The sequence below is a fragment of the Typopeltis vanoorti genome, chromosome 8 (genome assembly GCF_054136105.1).
Source record: "Typopeltis vanoorti isolate ZY-2024b chromosome 8, IOZ_Tvanoo_1.0, whole genome shotgun sequence".
Classification (NCBI taxonomy): Eukaryota; Metazoa; Arthropoda; class Arachnida; order Uropygi; family Thelyphonidae; genus Typopeltis; species Typopeltis vanoorti.
In genome coordinates this window covers 130199646-130216928 of record NC_143556.1, presented here as the reverse complement: position 1 = coordinate 130216928, position 17283 = coordinate 130199646, and the positions used below count along the sequence as shown (strand labels likewise).

At 38.3% G+C, this 17283-nt stretch overlaps 1 protein-coding gene across 1 annotated transcript in view; it reads right to left on the bottom strand.

The window, feature by feature from the left end:
* The window catches only part of LOC150104352 (ferry endosomal RAB5 effector complex subunit 4-like), a 267536-nt gene extending 251574 nt beyond the window's left edge, over nucleotides 1-15962 (bottom strand). Inside the window, exon 1 of the mRNA XM_090396938.1 lies at nucleotides 15764-15962. Coding sequence (XP_090253064.1) covers nucleotides 15764-15862 — 99 coding nt within the window. The 5' untranslated portion in view covers nucleotides 15863-15962. The remainder of the gene's footprint in view (nucleotides 1-15763) is intronic.
* Nucleotides 15963-17283: the final 1321 nt, after the last annotated feature.

Sequence of the window (17283 nt, the reverse complement as noted above, 5' to 3'; positions counted from 1 at the left end):
AATAACTAGAGCCTTCCCCTTGTCAGCTTCCGTAATAATTAAATTACTGTTATTCTTAAGTGATTTCAGTGCTTTAAATTCAGAGTAAGAAAGATTAGGAAGTGGAGGTTTGGCATTAAAAAGAATTTTCGCACATTCAAAACGTAACCTGTTGGCTCTTTTTTGGGATAAGGATCAAATACTTCTGTCTATGTTATGAAAAAAAATCCATCAGGGGTACCTTATTCGGCGCAACATCAAAATCGTGTCCCTTTGATAAAACAAAACGTTCATTGTCTGTTAGTGGATGTCTGGAAACATTGATAACTATTTTATCTGTATCACTAATAACATTACTGGATCTAGGTAGGTTGACCACAAAGATTCAAACTTGCAGAATCATTAAAGATCTTTAGGTAAGACACCGAAGATATGTGCAATAAAGTGTTAAAAGTTTCAGCCGTTAAAACAGATTCTAGAGCATTCTTGATGTCCATAATTTCTCTCTTTAAGCTGTCTATTAGTGGACGTCTGGAAACATTGATAACTATTTTATCTGTATCACTAATAACATTACTGGATCTAGGTAGGTTGACCACAAAGATTCAAACTTGCAGAATCATTAAAGATCTTTAGGTAAGACGCCGAAGATATGTGCAATAAAGTGTTAAAAGTTTCAGCCGTTAAAACAGATTCTAGAGCATTCTTGATGTCCATAATTTCTCTCTTTAAGAAGGCTGGAGATTTCTTAGCGTCATGTAGCTGATAAGACAAAAGAGACTCACTAGCTTTTAAATAGATCCGATGAACTCTTGGAGACCTAAAAACTTCTTTTATTTTACAACAGGTAGGAATAACCTGAGCCATCTTACATTGCTTTAGGAAAATTATTCTGTTAATACATTTAGCCTTCTTTATTAATACTTTGCCGTATCTAGCAGATTGTTTGGAAATAGACTCTCCATAAAGTGTAGCAATCTTCTTCTTCTTCTTCTTCTTCTGCAGCTTCTCCCACTTAAGTGGGGTCACTGTTTGTTATGAGTCTCCTCCACACCTTCCTGTCTTGGGCTGTCACCACATCCAAGTTCTTCATCTTCAAGTCCTCTTCTACCAGCTCTCTCCATCTCTTCTTTGGCCGCCCACGCTTCCGCCTTCCTTGCACATCCATCTGCATGACCCTTCTTCCCACATATTCGTCCTCCCTCCTCATCACATGACCAAACCATCTCAACCTTGCCTCCTGTATTTTCGCTCCTAAGTTCGTAACTTTCACTGTTCCCCTGACATAGTCATTTCTCAGATGATCCTTTCTGGTCACACTGCACATCCACCTAAGCATTCTCATCTCTGCTACTTCCATCCTGCTGATGTTATTTTTCCTCAGGGCCACAGTTTCTATAGCATATGTCATAGCTGGCCTCACTACTGTCCTATAAATTTTGCCTTTCAGATTGATCGGCACCCTCTTATCACATAACACTCCAGCCATCTCCCTCCAGTTCCTCCAACCTGCTTGTATCCTGCATCCCACTTCCTTCTCACCTCCTCCATCTTCTTCCACTGTCGAACCTAAGTATCTAAAGTCTCTCACCTTCCTGATGACATTTCCTTCCAGCTCCAGGTCTGTCTCCTGGCCACCGCCCACTGCGCAACACATATACTCTGTCTTACTTCTGCTCAGTCTCATACCTCTCTCTTCCAGTACTTTTCTCCATCTTTCCAGTTTAGTTTCCGCTTCTTCTCTTGTATCTACACACAGCAAGATGTCATCTGCATACAACATTGTCCAAGGTGCATCTTCTCTCACCTCCTCTGTTACCACCTCCATCACAATATTAAACAGAAACGGACTTAATGCTGACCCTTGATGCAAGCCAACTGTTACTTGAAAACTTTCTGTCTGTCCCAAACAGGTCCGAACACTTGTCTTCACATTTCTGTACATTTCCTGCACCAACCTGACATATTTCTCCGGCTCCTTCTTCTCCCTCAGACACCTCCAGACTTCTTGCCTTGGCACTCTATCGTATGCTTTCTCCAGATCAATAAATACCAGATGTAGCTCCCTTTGTTTCTCTCGATATTTTTCCATCATCTGTCGTAACCCAAAGATAGCATCTGTTGTTGATTTACCAGGCATGAAGCCAAATTGTTCCTTTGCAATCTCAACCTCCTCCCTCAATCTACCATCAAGAACCCTTTCTAGGATCTTCATTGTGTGGGACATCAACTTTATTCCTCTGTAATTTTTACAGTCTTGTGCATCCCCTTTACCCTTGTAGATGGGAACAAGAGTACTCTTGTTAACCATAAAGTCTAGCAATAAGTTTTAATAATGGCAAACCATAAGCAGACATATAAATACAAAATTAATAATGGAAAAACTCACGTAAAAATATTATTTAATAGTATAATTTTTGCCTATACGTCACAGGCATCTTCAGCACATTTTAAGCTAAAATTAAACAATAACTGACAATTCCTAAAAGCGTCACTTAAGTAGCTAGTGTAAGATAACTAAAAAGGTCAATTTAAATTGTACATGTTTTTGGTCATAAAATGTTACAAAATATAAGACTTATTATTAAATTGACCATATATTTAAAATGTACTTCTGTTCGTACAAATAGCCTACCAGTTTCGCTAGAAACCGACTAGCTTTCTCAAGGCTTGCACAGTACAAAAAATGGTGAATGCAAAAAGGTTTAAGAATACAAAGAACCGTTAGTACCTGTTAGGTAGCTAAGGTAACACGTTTGCGTGACATATCTACTAAGCATCATGAACACGCGTTACATGTAAACGCATAATATGATTATTCGCGTACTGTAGCTCTGTTGAACTGAGGGAATTAATTAGATTTTTCCAAGTATCGTTCAGTATGGCCAATGATTTCTGTTTAGGTTACTGCCCGTATGTAGTACAACTGTTGCTTCTTTAAATACTCTATGTCTGTAATCCTCGTCTACGTAGGGCATGGAGCTGTTATTCCAGTCTATAGTGTGGTTCGAAGTTGAAAGTGATGTGCCAATCCGGAGGTGATCGTTCTGTTGTGATTAACATCGCCGACATGCTTTTCTGTCTTATTTCCAGGCTTCTTGAAGTCTGTCCAATGTAGGAAAGACCGCACGTGCAAGGAATATTATACACACCTGGATATTTATAAAATGGAACACTGTCTTTAGGAGATCTTAGAAACTGTCTTATGCTATTTGTTGGTTTAAATATATTTTGTAAAAAGGTCAATGTCGAACTTCAACAGTTTCTCACTAAGTTAAATGCACTTCATCCAAGGATCCAGTTTACCATAGAAGTAGAATCAAATAAGCAGTTAGCCTTTTTAGATCTTCTAATTCTTTGCCAACCAGATGATAACCTACATTTCTCAGTCTACAGAAAGAAGACTCATACAGGCCATTATATCCATGCTGAATCTCATCATCACCCCAGTCAAAAGGTAGGAACTATTAAAACACTGGTTCATCGTGCCCACTCCTTTTGTTCTTCAGACAATCTATTACAGAAAGAACTGCAATATATTACTTCTTCCTATCTAATGGATATAAGAATTCCTTCATCAAAAGAGCTTTGAGTAGTTTTAATATGTCTTCCTCTTCAAACACAGAAGAAATAACACACATTCCTATCCCTTATGTACAAGGCATTAAGCCAACATATAGCAACAGTTTTACAACCACTGAATATTTCTGTTGCCTTTCAACCATTCAGAAAAATCTCCACCTTTCTCATTTCTCCTAAGGACAAGCTTCCACATCTTAATTATCCACGTGTTTACCAGATTCCTTGCTCTTGTGGATTATCTCATTTCGGACAAACAGAAAGATCTGCCTCTATTTGGCTAGAAGAACACCAGTCTTATTCAATACCTTGAACCTGAACAGTCTGGACTTGCAGAACATTCCACCATCACTAGACATAGAGTTCACTGGAAAAAGATAAGAGTCCTTCACAAAAGTTGATTCCTCATGGAACGGCTTTAGAAAGAAACGTGTGAAACTTTACTTCACTCACGTAACTTAAACAGATCTGATGGTTTACATCTATCCCCTTTATGGGAGATAGTATTTTATAATTCAGCTAATCTTTCGTAACTTTTTTTTGTTTGTGTGTGTGTATATATATATATATATATATATTTTTTGTTTGTTTGTTTGTTAGGAAATTTATTGACTTTTTTAGTTATCTTACACTTGCTACTTAGGTAGTGCATTTTGGAATTGTCAGTTATTGTTTAATTTGAGCTTAAAATGTACTGAAGATGCTTGAGACACACAGGCGAAAATCATACTATTAAATAATCTTTTTACATGAGTTTTTCTGTTATTAATTTTGTATTTTTATTTATGTGTGCATCAGACACAGACTCAAAAATATATACACTGAGCGTCAGACAAACAGAGAAAATACATACATTCAGCATCATCTTCAACACACACAGAAATATATACGTTAAGCATCACCTTCAACATGTGCATCAGGCACACAGAAATAAATACGTTAAGCATCATCTCCAACGTGCATTAGACACACAGAAATATATATGTTAAGCATCACCTCCAACATGTGCATCAGACATACAGAAATATATACGTTAACCATCATCTTCAAATGTGTGCATCAGACACACAGAAATATATACGTTAACCATCATCTTCAAACGTGTGCATCAGACACACACAAATATATATGTTAAGCATCACCTCCAACGTGCATCAGACACAGAAATATATATACGTTAAGCATCACCTCCAACGTGCATCAGACACAGAAATATATATACGTTAAGCATCACCTCCAACGTGCATCAGACACAGAAATATATATACGTTAAGCATCACCTCCAACGTGCATCAGACACAGAAATATATATACGTTAAGCATCACCTCCAACGTGCATCAGACACAGAAATATATATACGTTAAGCATCACCTCCAACGTGCATCAGACACAGAAATATATATACGTTAAGCATCACCTCCAACGTGCATCAGACACAGAAATATATATACGTTAAGCATCACCTCCAACATGCATCAGAGACAGAAATATATACGTTAATCATCACCTTCAAACGTGTGCATCAAACACACAGAAATATATACATTAACCATGCTTTCAAATGTGTGCATCAGACAGAAATATATATGTTAATCATCACCTTCAACGTGTGCATCAGCAGAAATATATACATTGAGCATCACCTTCAACGTGTGTGGCAGACACAAATATATATATCATGCATCACCTTCAATGTATGGCTAAGATACAAAAAATGTAGGTCGAGCATCACTTTTAATGCATGAATAATATACACAAAAAATGTAGGTCAAGCATCACCCTCAATTTTGTGTGTATCTTACCCTACATGGGTAAGATACACACAAAAAAAAAATGTAGGTCAAGTATCACCTCCAACATGTGCATCCAATGTGTGTAAAATTTGTTTTTCACATGGTTCAGATACACACACACTTATAAGTTGAGAATGCATTTTCACGTGGTTCAGATACACACACACACACACACACACACACGTACGGGTTGAGTGATTTTTCACATGGTTCAGATGCATGTACACACACGGGTTGAGAATGATTTTTCACGTGGTTCAGATGCACGCGCATATGGGTTGAGAATGATTTTTCACGTGGTTCAGATGCACGCGCATATGGGTTGAGAATGATTTTTCACGTGGTTCAGATACACACACATGCGCACGCGTATGGGTTGAGAATGATTTTTCACGTGGTTCAGATACACACACATGCGCAAGCGTATGAGTTGAGAATGATTTTTCACATGGTTCAGATACACACACACGCGCGCATATGGGTTGAGAATGATTTTTCACGTGGTTCAGATACACACACACGCGTGCATATGGGTTGAGAATGATTTTTCACGTGGTTCAGATACACGCGCACGCACGTATGGGTTGAGAATGATTTTCATGTGGTACAGACACACACATACATGTGTGGATTGGGAATGATTTTCATGTGGTTATTAGATCAGTGCAGATGTTTGTATCAGGAGAGTGAAAGTAGTAACCTGATCATGGAAAAGAGGCATAAAAATTCCAGAGGTCATCCCAGTTGTCATAATTGTAGTGAATGCCATGGGATATGAGGCTGGGATTGTTTGGAAGGAGAATGTATTGTAAAGAAGAAGACTTGAATAAGATTGTGGTGAGTGTTGCCATGTGGGAGAGCAAACATCCATAGTATTTAGAGGGAGGGCTAGTTAAGAAAGTTCAGTGTTGGAAGAATGATGAGGATTGTCTAGTATTCTGATTTTTAGGTTATCTATTTGTGTTAAGTCTTGACTGACGGCAAAAGATTCAGCTTTCCTTCTGGATTGATCTGTGGAGTCGGAGCAGGAGAGCCAGTTTGTGTTAAGTCCCGAGGTAGACAATTCTCATAATTTGGGTAATTAGTTTCTATAAGATCAATTTTTTGAAATAAATAGCCCAAAAGACAGCATAACTGTCAGAATTAAGGGAGTGGTAAAGGCAGCAAATGAAGGTTGTAAAATGAGGCAATGAAATCTTGAGCCAGAGCAGGTCAAAAAGCAAGGATTCTAAGATGAATAGCCTTTGGCAAGGTATATCAGATTTTATAAAAGCACATTTCCGTTTTTGCATCACGCATTTCAGCTGAGGTTGTGGAAGACACTGATTGGGATTCTATTAAGAAAACAAGATCAGGTTTCGATGTCTGTAAGTGAAGTGGTGGTGTATATCATTCATATTTGTGTCAATGCCTCAAATGTTAGTGAAATGGATAATGAGTGTTTTTTATTGGAAAAAAATTTGGTTTTATTTGGAGGTGGAGAATATTTTTGTTATTTTTTAAAATGATTTTGTTGTATTTTTGATATTTTTAGATTTGTTTTTTTATGTTTTATGAGAGGCTTTTTTGGTATCTGAAGTTAAAACTAGCATTTGTGTGATTAATTTTCATGTGAAGATTAGTTGATTCAAGAAACAAAGAGCAGGGGCATGCAGATGGGATGAGAGACTTCTATACATAATTCACACACAGGGATTACTCAGACTCCATTCTAACTGTGGTCTCAGAAAGTGCTCTCTGCATACTAACACTAACTTGGTCTCCCTCTCCAGACACAACTTGTCAGAGTAAGTAGCAGCAAGATTAATTACCAGTTGATTGGGAAGCCTCAGACAGATGAATTGCCGCTGGGATAGGTTCTGTGCACCATCTGGCAGCCAGCCTGTGGAAAACTGTTTTATTGCTGCATCCTCAAATGGATCAGAAATTGGCTCCCAAGTTGAATAAAGATACCAGCATGTCCAGCAAGACTATCATAGCCAGTGCATGTGAGAAGAAAGGTAGGAAAGAAGACAGGGGTCCTACTCTGGGGATGACACACGGCAGAAACCACTCACACCTCTAAAAAAGGACAGTGACGATGAAATACATATAAAGGTCAAAACCAGCCTGGGTAGTGACTCTTCCAATAAAGCATAGCAAATATAATGAGGATACATCACGTACAAACTTTGTTTGCTTACATTTGGATAAAAGAGTAAACAAGAATATAATTTCCTAGCATGTTTAATTTAATTTTACACACCTATGCATGTACACATACCAGTGGCATCAATGGCATGTGTATGTGTAGCATTTAAGAGTGCATAGTGCATCAGTGCTCATGTTAACTGATCCAATGCAAATAATTGCAGGATAACTTTGAATACTTCTTATCAGTTAATTGTAACCAAATTCAAATGACTATCTCCTTGAAGAATAATAAACAAGGCCAAGAAAAAAGTCACGACTGCACTTCACATCTAGTTAACTATTCTACTGTATTGTATTGTGAAATTGAGAAGTGTCTCGAACTCAGATTTTGAATCTTCGTGCTTGCTCAGTAAATTTGGAAGAGGAGGACAAGGCTTATCTTCTTCAACAACAATCTGCAAAAGCTCTGGCAGAAAACAGAACATTCAGTAGATTGTGAACTACTATTTCCCATTATAAATATGAGCAAAAAAGTTATAAATTATTTACAGAAAATTATGTATTAAAAATGTCTCTATATTGGTGTCCTAAACATGTCAGTTCACACTTCACGCATGCAAAACAGATGAAACTCAGAAAACAAAAACAGCAACTCTTGACAAATGACGTTCAATTGGATTGGCTGACACAGTAACCAAACACAGCCACTGATTTCTGGTGTTATTGTCTCAGCATAAGCCCTGCCTCATCTTCTGGGTTGTTTATAACCACTGGCACACTAAGAATCTGACCTGCTGTGCCATCTGTACATTTGTTCAAAGGCCTCAAAGATGTCCATATTTGTGACTGCACACCCAGGCTATTAAAGCGAATGTGATGCAATGTTTACACATCGAAAAGTGTCTTCTTCATGAATCATTACTGTATTGTGTTTAATTGTAGGAATCACGCAAAGCCAGGAAACAATTAAGGGAGTAATTAACAGGAATAAATGCAAAAATATAATATCCGTGATAGTGCTATTCCGTGGGTATGCACCACACATCTAGCACACCCTGAATATACGCCCCTGATATAAACACACCAAAAGGATGCATGTTTTGCATCATGGGATACTAAGGAAATTACTGTAAAATCACTAGCCTTAGGAGGGTGTGCTGAAAAGTTGTGATAATCACCATGAAGGAATTGAGGTAGAGCCATGTAACTTACACATTATTCTACACATTCCTCACGAAGTGTTATACACTTATTACAAGGCTGATGAATCATTTACAATCCTCTGAGGGGGGGGGGAAGTATTTCCCTTGTTATACAAACCAGTCCTCAGCTGCAGTTATGACTTCATTTGTGGTAAATTTTGTTCCTTTCAAGTGATGGGGCCAGGTCTAGAAATAGGATGTGTGAGGCAGACATTGAAAGCCCAACTTGTGCATTGTCTGTTGGGTTTTATGAGTAGCGTGAACAGGTGCACTGTCCTGAAAAAGCAACACACCTCTGCACAGTTTCTCCATGGCATTAATCCTTCAGAACCACTTTCAATTCCTTCAGAGCTGTTGAATAAACTGCTGATGTGACAGTTTCACTTTTTTTTGAGATACATAAGGATTATGCCATCCATATCCCAAAAGACAATGGAGGATGTTGATGGATAATATCAACTCGTTCGCTAGATATACCCAGAGTCTTTAGCTGGTATTCATCTATCATCAAGCATGCCATGAGCCAAAAACATCAATGTTTTCAGGTGTAATCACTGTGGAAGGTCTTCTTGACCTAAGGCCATCTGTTGTTTCAGGATGCCCAGTTTTAAAACTGACCACCCATTTGGCAACTGTTGGATATGCTGGGGCACAGACCACTAAAATCTCAAAACGTTCGGTGAATCTTAGTTGCGGACTTTCCTTATAGCACAAAAAATTTCACGATGCCTACACCTGTGTCTTCTAATTTCTTCAAAACCTCTGACATATCTTCTTATATATCCTAAAAGAAAAGAACAAATTATTATAATTTGATGAAACATGGGGATTAAACGGTTTTAAGATATGTTCTTTCTTGTGGTTATATCAGTTGCTTTAATATCATTTTTGTTCTCTGTGTTTATCAGAACTTTTCAGTCCACTCTTCCCCCGTACACACAAGTAGCCCAGTCGTGAAGGTGTCGTATGCAAACTTTGTTTGCTTACACTTGAATAAAAGATTAAACAAGAATATAATTCCTTGGCATGTTTCATTTAATTTTACACACACACACACACATTGCCAGCATGGTTGGCTGAGTGGTTAGCATATCCACTCTCCAGCCAAGAGGCTGCAGGTTTGAATCCTGCCAGGGGCATGGATGTTTGTGATTGTCCTACTAACCATTTACCATATATACTGCTGTAACTCATGTTGGAGGTTTAATGGAATATTATCAGCACTGAGAAAGGATTAAAAATAATTTTAATGCTTCCAATATTTATTTCGTCTCAGTCACAGAGACATCTTCAGGGATTACAAAAAAATTTTTGTAACAACATACACACAAATACAATACAACAGTGAGTGAAACTAATGTCCTATTTAGGGGGTGCGTCCTCTATGGGCATTTGCAGGTGGCCTAGGATGTAAAAGGGATCTCTGATGATTAATGTTTCCCAAATTATGGGAAGTTTTATGCAACTGTATTTGTTTAAAGTAGGTTGATTCCTTAGTGCAGATGCAGATTCGAAGAACGGTCTTTCTTTTTTGAATTTACTATGGTGGAGCATGGTGGTTTTTTTCTGGGAGATCCTGTGGGTTGTATCCAAAACTGGTCTGCAAGGCCAGATTGACCATAATCGTGATTGCAGATGTATGACTTGTGTTCTAATTGGATGGTTGCTGATCTGCCTCTGTCTGTCCGAAGTAAGCCAGTTTACAGGAACAAGGTACTATATGTCTCCAGGCAGTGAGAGAGGAGGGAGCTGATCTTTGGTGTAACGGATAAGAGTAGCAAGTTTACGGTGAAGCTTAAAAGCTGTATGGAGTTTGTACTTTTTAACCATCTGGCTATTTTTTCTGATGTGCCATGGATGTAAGATATGGTGATGGTATTTCTGAAGTCATTCTGAAGAGATGGTCAGGGAATGGGGAAGGACTTGATTATTTTCTTAATTCTGTAATCACAGAATTAATGATTACATTAATTGATTATTTTAATGATTACATTAATTTAATGATTACTCATTATTAATTTAATCATTACTTTAATGATTATATTAATTGATTGAATACAGAATTAAGAAAATAATCAAGTCCTTCCCCATTTCCCGACCATCTTTTCAGAATGACTTCAGAAATACCATCACCAAACCTTACATCCGTGGCACATCAAACAAAATAGCCAGATCTTTAAAAAAGTACAACCTCCATATAGCTTTTAAGCCCCACCATATACTTGCTACCCTTATCCGTTCCACAAAAGATCAACTCCCTCCTCTCTCAGTGCCTGGAGTATATAGAGTACCTTGTTCCTGTAAACTGGCTTACTTCAGACAGACAGGCAGATCAGCAACCATCCGATTAGAATACAAGTCATACATCTGCAATCATAATAGTCAATCTGGCCTTGCAGACCATGTTTTGGATACAACCCACAAAATCTCCTGTAAAAAAACTAACATGCTCCACCATAGCAAATTCAAAAATGAAAGACTGTTCTTTGAATCTGCATCTGAACTCGGGAATCAACCTAATTTAAACAAATACGGTTGCATAAAACTTCCCAAAATTTGGGAAACATTAATTATCAGATATCCCTCATTACATCCTAGGCCACCTGCAAACGCACATAGAGGGCGCACCAGATAGGACTTTCTGGTGATCCCTAAAGATGTTTCTGTGAATGAGACGAAATATTGGAAGCATTAAAATTATTTTTAATCCTTGCTCAGTGCTGATAATATTCCATTAAATCTCCAACATGAATTCTTCACAGCACTTAAAGCCACAACACACGTACTGCTATAACCTGTGTCCTGGCATAGCATGACCTTTGATGTCTTTGTGCCATAAAAATCAAAAATCTCACACACACACACATAAGCTCTATAGTAGTAATGCTCAGTATACTTTTTCTTCTCTTCCATCCACGATGGGTTCAGTCTTCCCTTGAGCAGGATCTTCCAGTCTTCTCTATTCCTCGCTGTTCAAAAATGTTCCTTTCTGCATCCCAAAATGTTCTTTATTAATTTCAGCCAGGTAATTCTTGGTCTTCCAGGTCATCTTTTATCAGTTGAAAAAGTACTGATTAGGACATTAGGAAGTTTGTCTGCATCCATGTGTACAGTGTGGCCAAACCATCTCAGTTGATGTTTTCTAATTTTTTCTATTATTGTCTTTTTATACAATAATTCTTGTCTGACTGTACTGTTTGTTTTCTTTTCTATCCAACTTGTTCTATTTATTTTTCTTAAGCATTTCATTTCAAATGCCAGCAGTTTTTTCTCCTCTCATTTCTTAACTGTCCACGCTTCTGCTCTATAGATGACTGTTGGTATAACTTTTGATTCATATAATTTGATTTTGGCTTGCTTAGATATCTTGTTTGTTTTCCAGATTTTCTGTCGCCTATTCTGTGTTTGATTGTTTTGAGTTCATCTATTGTTTCCGTTAGTTTTGATCCAAGATATATGAAGTTGCCAACTTATTCTATTTGTTCTATATTTAGGATGGCTGAGATGGTAGTTCTATTCCTCCCTATTTTCATCACTTTTGTTTTTTTGTATATTTAGTCCGTGCGGTTAGCCTAGTGGCTTTGCGCTTCGCAACCATATGCCTGGGGAAGGAGTGTCCTAGGTTCGATTCCCGTCCACGACGTGAGGAGCTTAAGGATCTTCCTCAGCCATAGCCAAGTTAGCCGGTCTTGGGCGTGGGCAGCAGGGTTTTTCCCGCCAGTTTATCTGGGGTTTTTCATCCTGCAAGCAGGCAAACCGGCCCCGTGAACACACAGGTTACAGTCATAAATACTTACGGCAAGGAAGGCAACGGGAAACCACCTTGCTCATAATCATCTCTCCCTAGAATGGAGGCATATAGCTACTCTCCCCTGGCCGTATGGCAGATGGGAACCAGAAGAGAATTGTTATGTCATATGTTTTACAGGTTTCGTTTAGCTTGTTTATCAACCTTTCTGGTTCTATAAAAGCTCTATAGTGGTAATGCTCAGTATACACTATAAGACAGGGTACATGTGGAATTATCGGGCTGGAAAGTATGATAAGCTTAGGAATTTGATTGGATCAGTGCCATGGCATGTACAACTACAAGGACTAGAAGTCGATAGTGCATGGGAGGCAGTTAAGAAGTGTTTGCATGAAGCAATGGCTGACTGTATACCTAGAGTCCGAAAAATAAATCAAGTAGGGGTTAAATGGATGAATAACACCATTAAGCTTGAGCTGCAAAAAAAGAGACAACTATGGTGGGAATTTAAGGAGAAAGGTGACCAGCAGGCACATGAACAGTATAAAGCGCAGGACAGAAGGGTAACAAGTGTGGTAAGAAAAGCAAAAACGGATTATAAAAGAACATTAGCCATGCAGGCTAAAGAGAATCCTAAACAGTTTTTTCGATATGTTGCAAGTAAAAGGAAAAATGTAAATGGCAGAATGATTTTAAAGAATGCCGATGGTAGGGAGGAAACTGAATCAGTTGATATAGTTGAGTTACTGAGTGAGCACTTTGCAAGAATATATCATCCAGGTGGTGACATTGCAGAAATGAATGAACCAGTAGGTTATACGGGATATGTGGTGAATGAAGTGGAGGTGAGTAGTCTATTGCAAAACCTCAATGTCAATACATCTGTGGGATTGGATGGTATAGGGGAAAAGAGGGGAAAATAGTTCCACCGCATAAAGGTGGTTCCAAGACTGCTGTTGTAAATTACCAACTGATTAGCATATCAGGAATCATTGTCAAGGTCTTAGAGAAATTAGTCAAGGAAAGAATACAGGATTGGATAGATGAAAATGGGATATTGTATGGGGGACAACATGGTTTTGTGAAGGGTAGATCATGCCTCAGTAACTTGCTCACGTTTTATAACACAGTGACGGCTGAACTGATAAGGGTAATGGGTTTACAGCGATTCTACTGGACTTTGCCAAGGCATTTAACAGGATACCACATGGAACCCTAATCAGTAAACTGGAGCAGATGGGGATAGATATAGGGTTGGTGAGATGGATAGGAGGGTGGTTGATGGAGAGATACCAGAGTGGTTTATACAGGAGTGGAGTCTAAAAGACGGCTTGTGACTGGTGGTGTACCGCAGGGCTCTGTTCTTGGACCACTGCTTTTCAATTTGTTCATCAATGATATAGGTAAAGATCTGAGAGGAAGCGTTCGCTTGTTTGCTGATGATGCAAAGTTGGGTAGAGCAATTGTGAGTGCACAGGATGTCAAAATTTTACAGGATGATTTGGATAGTTTGGAGGACTGGGCTAGGAAAAATGGATGTCAATTTAATGTGGTAAAGTATAAGGTTATGCACTTTTGGGTGAAAAGAATAGCAGCAGTATATCGCATTGGTGGAACCGTACTCCAGGGGATTGATGAGGCCAGGGATTTGGGAGTGCTGGTGGATAGGGAATTGAAGTTTATGGGGCACATTGCAAATGTGGCTAAATCAGCTCATCAAATCACTTGGCTTGTGAAAAAATACTTTAACATGCAGAGACACACAAGTTGTTGTTCCTCTGTATCGAGCCTTGATAAGACCCCATCTGGACAACTGTGCCCAGTTATGGGCACCAGGGTTTCTTTGTGATGGGGAGGAAGTGGAGGGGATCCAGAGACGAGTGACCAAGATGATAGCAGGTCTGTGGAATGAACCTTATGAGAATAGGTTGAAGATTTGTGGGTTACAGAAATTGATCGATGGCAGAAGAGGGGTGATATGAATTAACATTCAAATTACCTAAGGGTTTCTATAAGATTAATCCAGAAGATACTTTTGAAAATAGGACTGGTGGTCGGAGGACTAGGGGCCATGCATGGAAGCTGGGCAAGAGCGTGGCTGACAAGGGTGTTAGAGCTAGGTTTTTTACTTGGAGAGTGGTGAGTGGAATAAGCTGCCAGAGTCTGTTGTGGATGCTAGGACTGTGAATGGGTTCAAGGCAAGGTATGATAGATAATGTGTGAATGTCAAATAGTTGTTCTTGACATGATGTTAGGGCCTCCCTCGATGAGTCTGTCGACTACTTGGAGTTGCCCTTAATAATAATAATAATAATACTTCTTCTCTTCCATCTAAGATGGGTTGGGTCTTCCCTTGAGCAGGATCTTCCAGTCTTCTCTATTCCTTGCATTTCGAAAAAGTTCCTTATATGTCCTGCATCATCTCTATAGTGGTAATGCTCAGTATACAAACCATCATTAATAATATGGTATTAATATATATGAATTAATATTAATATTAATTCATATTGATATATGAATACTGGTCTCCAATAATTAAGAAATGTTTTTATTTTTTTGTTCCCACCCCCTCCCCTGCAGTGTGTTTGCTCTGTCTGTAGGGGTTTTTGATGTTTCATATCAGATGGTATGTTAATTTTAATGACTTTAAAAGGTCACATTAACTCTTGAGTTCTACTAGTGTGGTGTTTGGTAGTATGTTGGTGGTATCTATCTGTTTCTGGTAATGACTTTTTCTTATTTTGTTATTAGTGTCACTGTTTTCATTTTGTTTCCCGAAGTGTGATACTTTGGTTTCAGTGACTTGTAAAGGTTTTGTTAATTTCCAAAATCTGCAGACCATAGGTGTGTGGTATTCTTTGATTCTTGGTATCAGTGTTTGATATCATTTGTGACATTTGTAATCGTATTTTTGTGTGTTACCTCCTATAATAATTTAGATACAAAAATAAGAAATTGACAACTGAAATAAGAAATCTCATCTTTATCGTCTTTTGCTATCTGCTTAACCCAACATGGTAAATCTGTAAAACAGTCCTCCCATCATACTAATGTTCTGGAGGTTTGCTTTTCATATGTTGAAATGTCACGCATTTCATTTATACTTGAATAAATTAAATTAAAAAAATAAATAAATAAATAATAATAATAATAATAATAGTGCACTCGCCTGTCATGCCTAATATGTAAGAATCGAAAAGAGGCAAAACAAACAAAACCCAATTTGCGTTACCAGGAGATGCCAAGTCAAAATAAAGTACAAGATCCGTCAAAATAATGAAAGACCTGTTTAAACAAGTAGTGTAGCTTCCGATACAGCTTTACTTACATAATCTTCCATTACGTATCTAGGAACTTGACTGCCGGATATTTCTTTATAGACCGATCTCATTTTCGAAAAAGGCAACATTTTCGCACAGCAAAACATACAAACTAAGGAACTGTCAAGTCTTCACGGTCGTAAACGCAGCACGTAGAAATATCAATAATTATACTAAAACATAAGCAAGGAAATGTTGTTACGCTAACACAAGGCGCCACCTGATATTGAAAAGTGGAGTTTTTTTTTTTTTTTTTTACACTTGCATTTCAACATCAAGTTAACACTTTCATTGCCAAGCTGAAAATTGGAATTTCGTGTGGTGGCCAACTTTTTTTTATTTTTTTATTTAGTTAACGACGTCCACGCGTGATCGGCCGTTTGGTGAGAATACGCATCGCGTGATCGCGCGATATCGTTCATTGCCAAGCTGAAAATTGAAATTTCGTGTGGTGGCCAACTTTTTTTTATTTTTTTTATTTAGTTAACGATGTCTACGCGATAACGCGTGGTCGGCCGTTTGGTGAGAACTCGCATCGCGCGATATCGCGTGATTAGTAATGAACATGTTAAGCAACAGATTTTTAAGGGGAAAAAAAAAGAACGGAATGAATGTCGTGTGAAGATTGATGACAGTTGGAAAAATTATAAGGTGTGGCCCAGAAGGAGTAAAAGATAGAAGTATTGTGCAGAAACTTTAGCCTGACTATGACAAGAAACACCATTGTAAAAAAAAAAAAAAAAGAACTGAAAAGAATTATATCGTTTATGCTGCAATCAGGACGAAAAAATAACTCCATTGAATGCAGTTTGTATGTTGGTGACAATTGCAAAACCTACTGCAGACAGTGAAAAGAATGCAGGCTCATTTCTCTAAAAGGGTATCAACTGAGAGGTTGGAACATTGACTCAAGACTACTTCTTCAATCTATAAAGATGTGCAAGTGTATAAGGAAGAGGTACCAGAAATGCTGCATGGACTGGATAAGGACTTAGCCATAGGGACTGATGAGATATGCATGAATGCAAAAAGAGTGTACAGCTGAAATTGCGATAGCTCTGATAAGATTGTATAATATGAGAGTTAGAAAAGGGAAGATTTTACAGGAGTGAAAAGCTTGCATGGTAAACCTATCACAAAGTGTTCAAAAGGCTAATGTGTTTAACAGTCGACCTCTCAATACCTGTGAAGTGTAGATGAGGATTTTTAGAAATCGGGTAAGCGCTAGCACATAAAAATGGCTTGACAGGTAATTAATAGCGTGCAAAGAACTGCATGGATTCACTAAGGAAAGGTCACATTTTAAGAAACTTGGTCACATTTTATGATAATATTACTGTTTAATTAAAAAAGAGAGAGCTTGTGTAGCTCAGTGGATGTGGCGTTTGCACACCATCGCGCTAGGCCGCACGAAGGAAGTCTTGGTTTCGAGTCTAGTCGGCGACTAGAGGAAATTTTTCTAAGCCTTTTTTCGACCGGTTCCCGAGTTAGTCGATCTCTGGCACGGGCAAGCAGGTTTTTCCTCCCG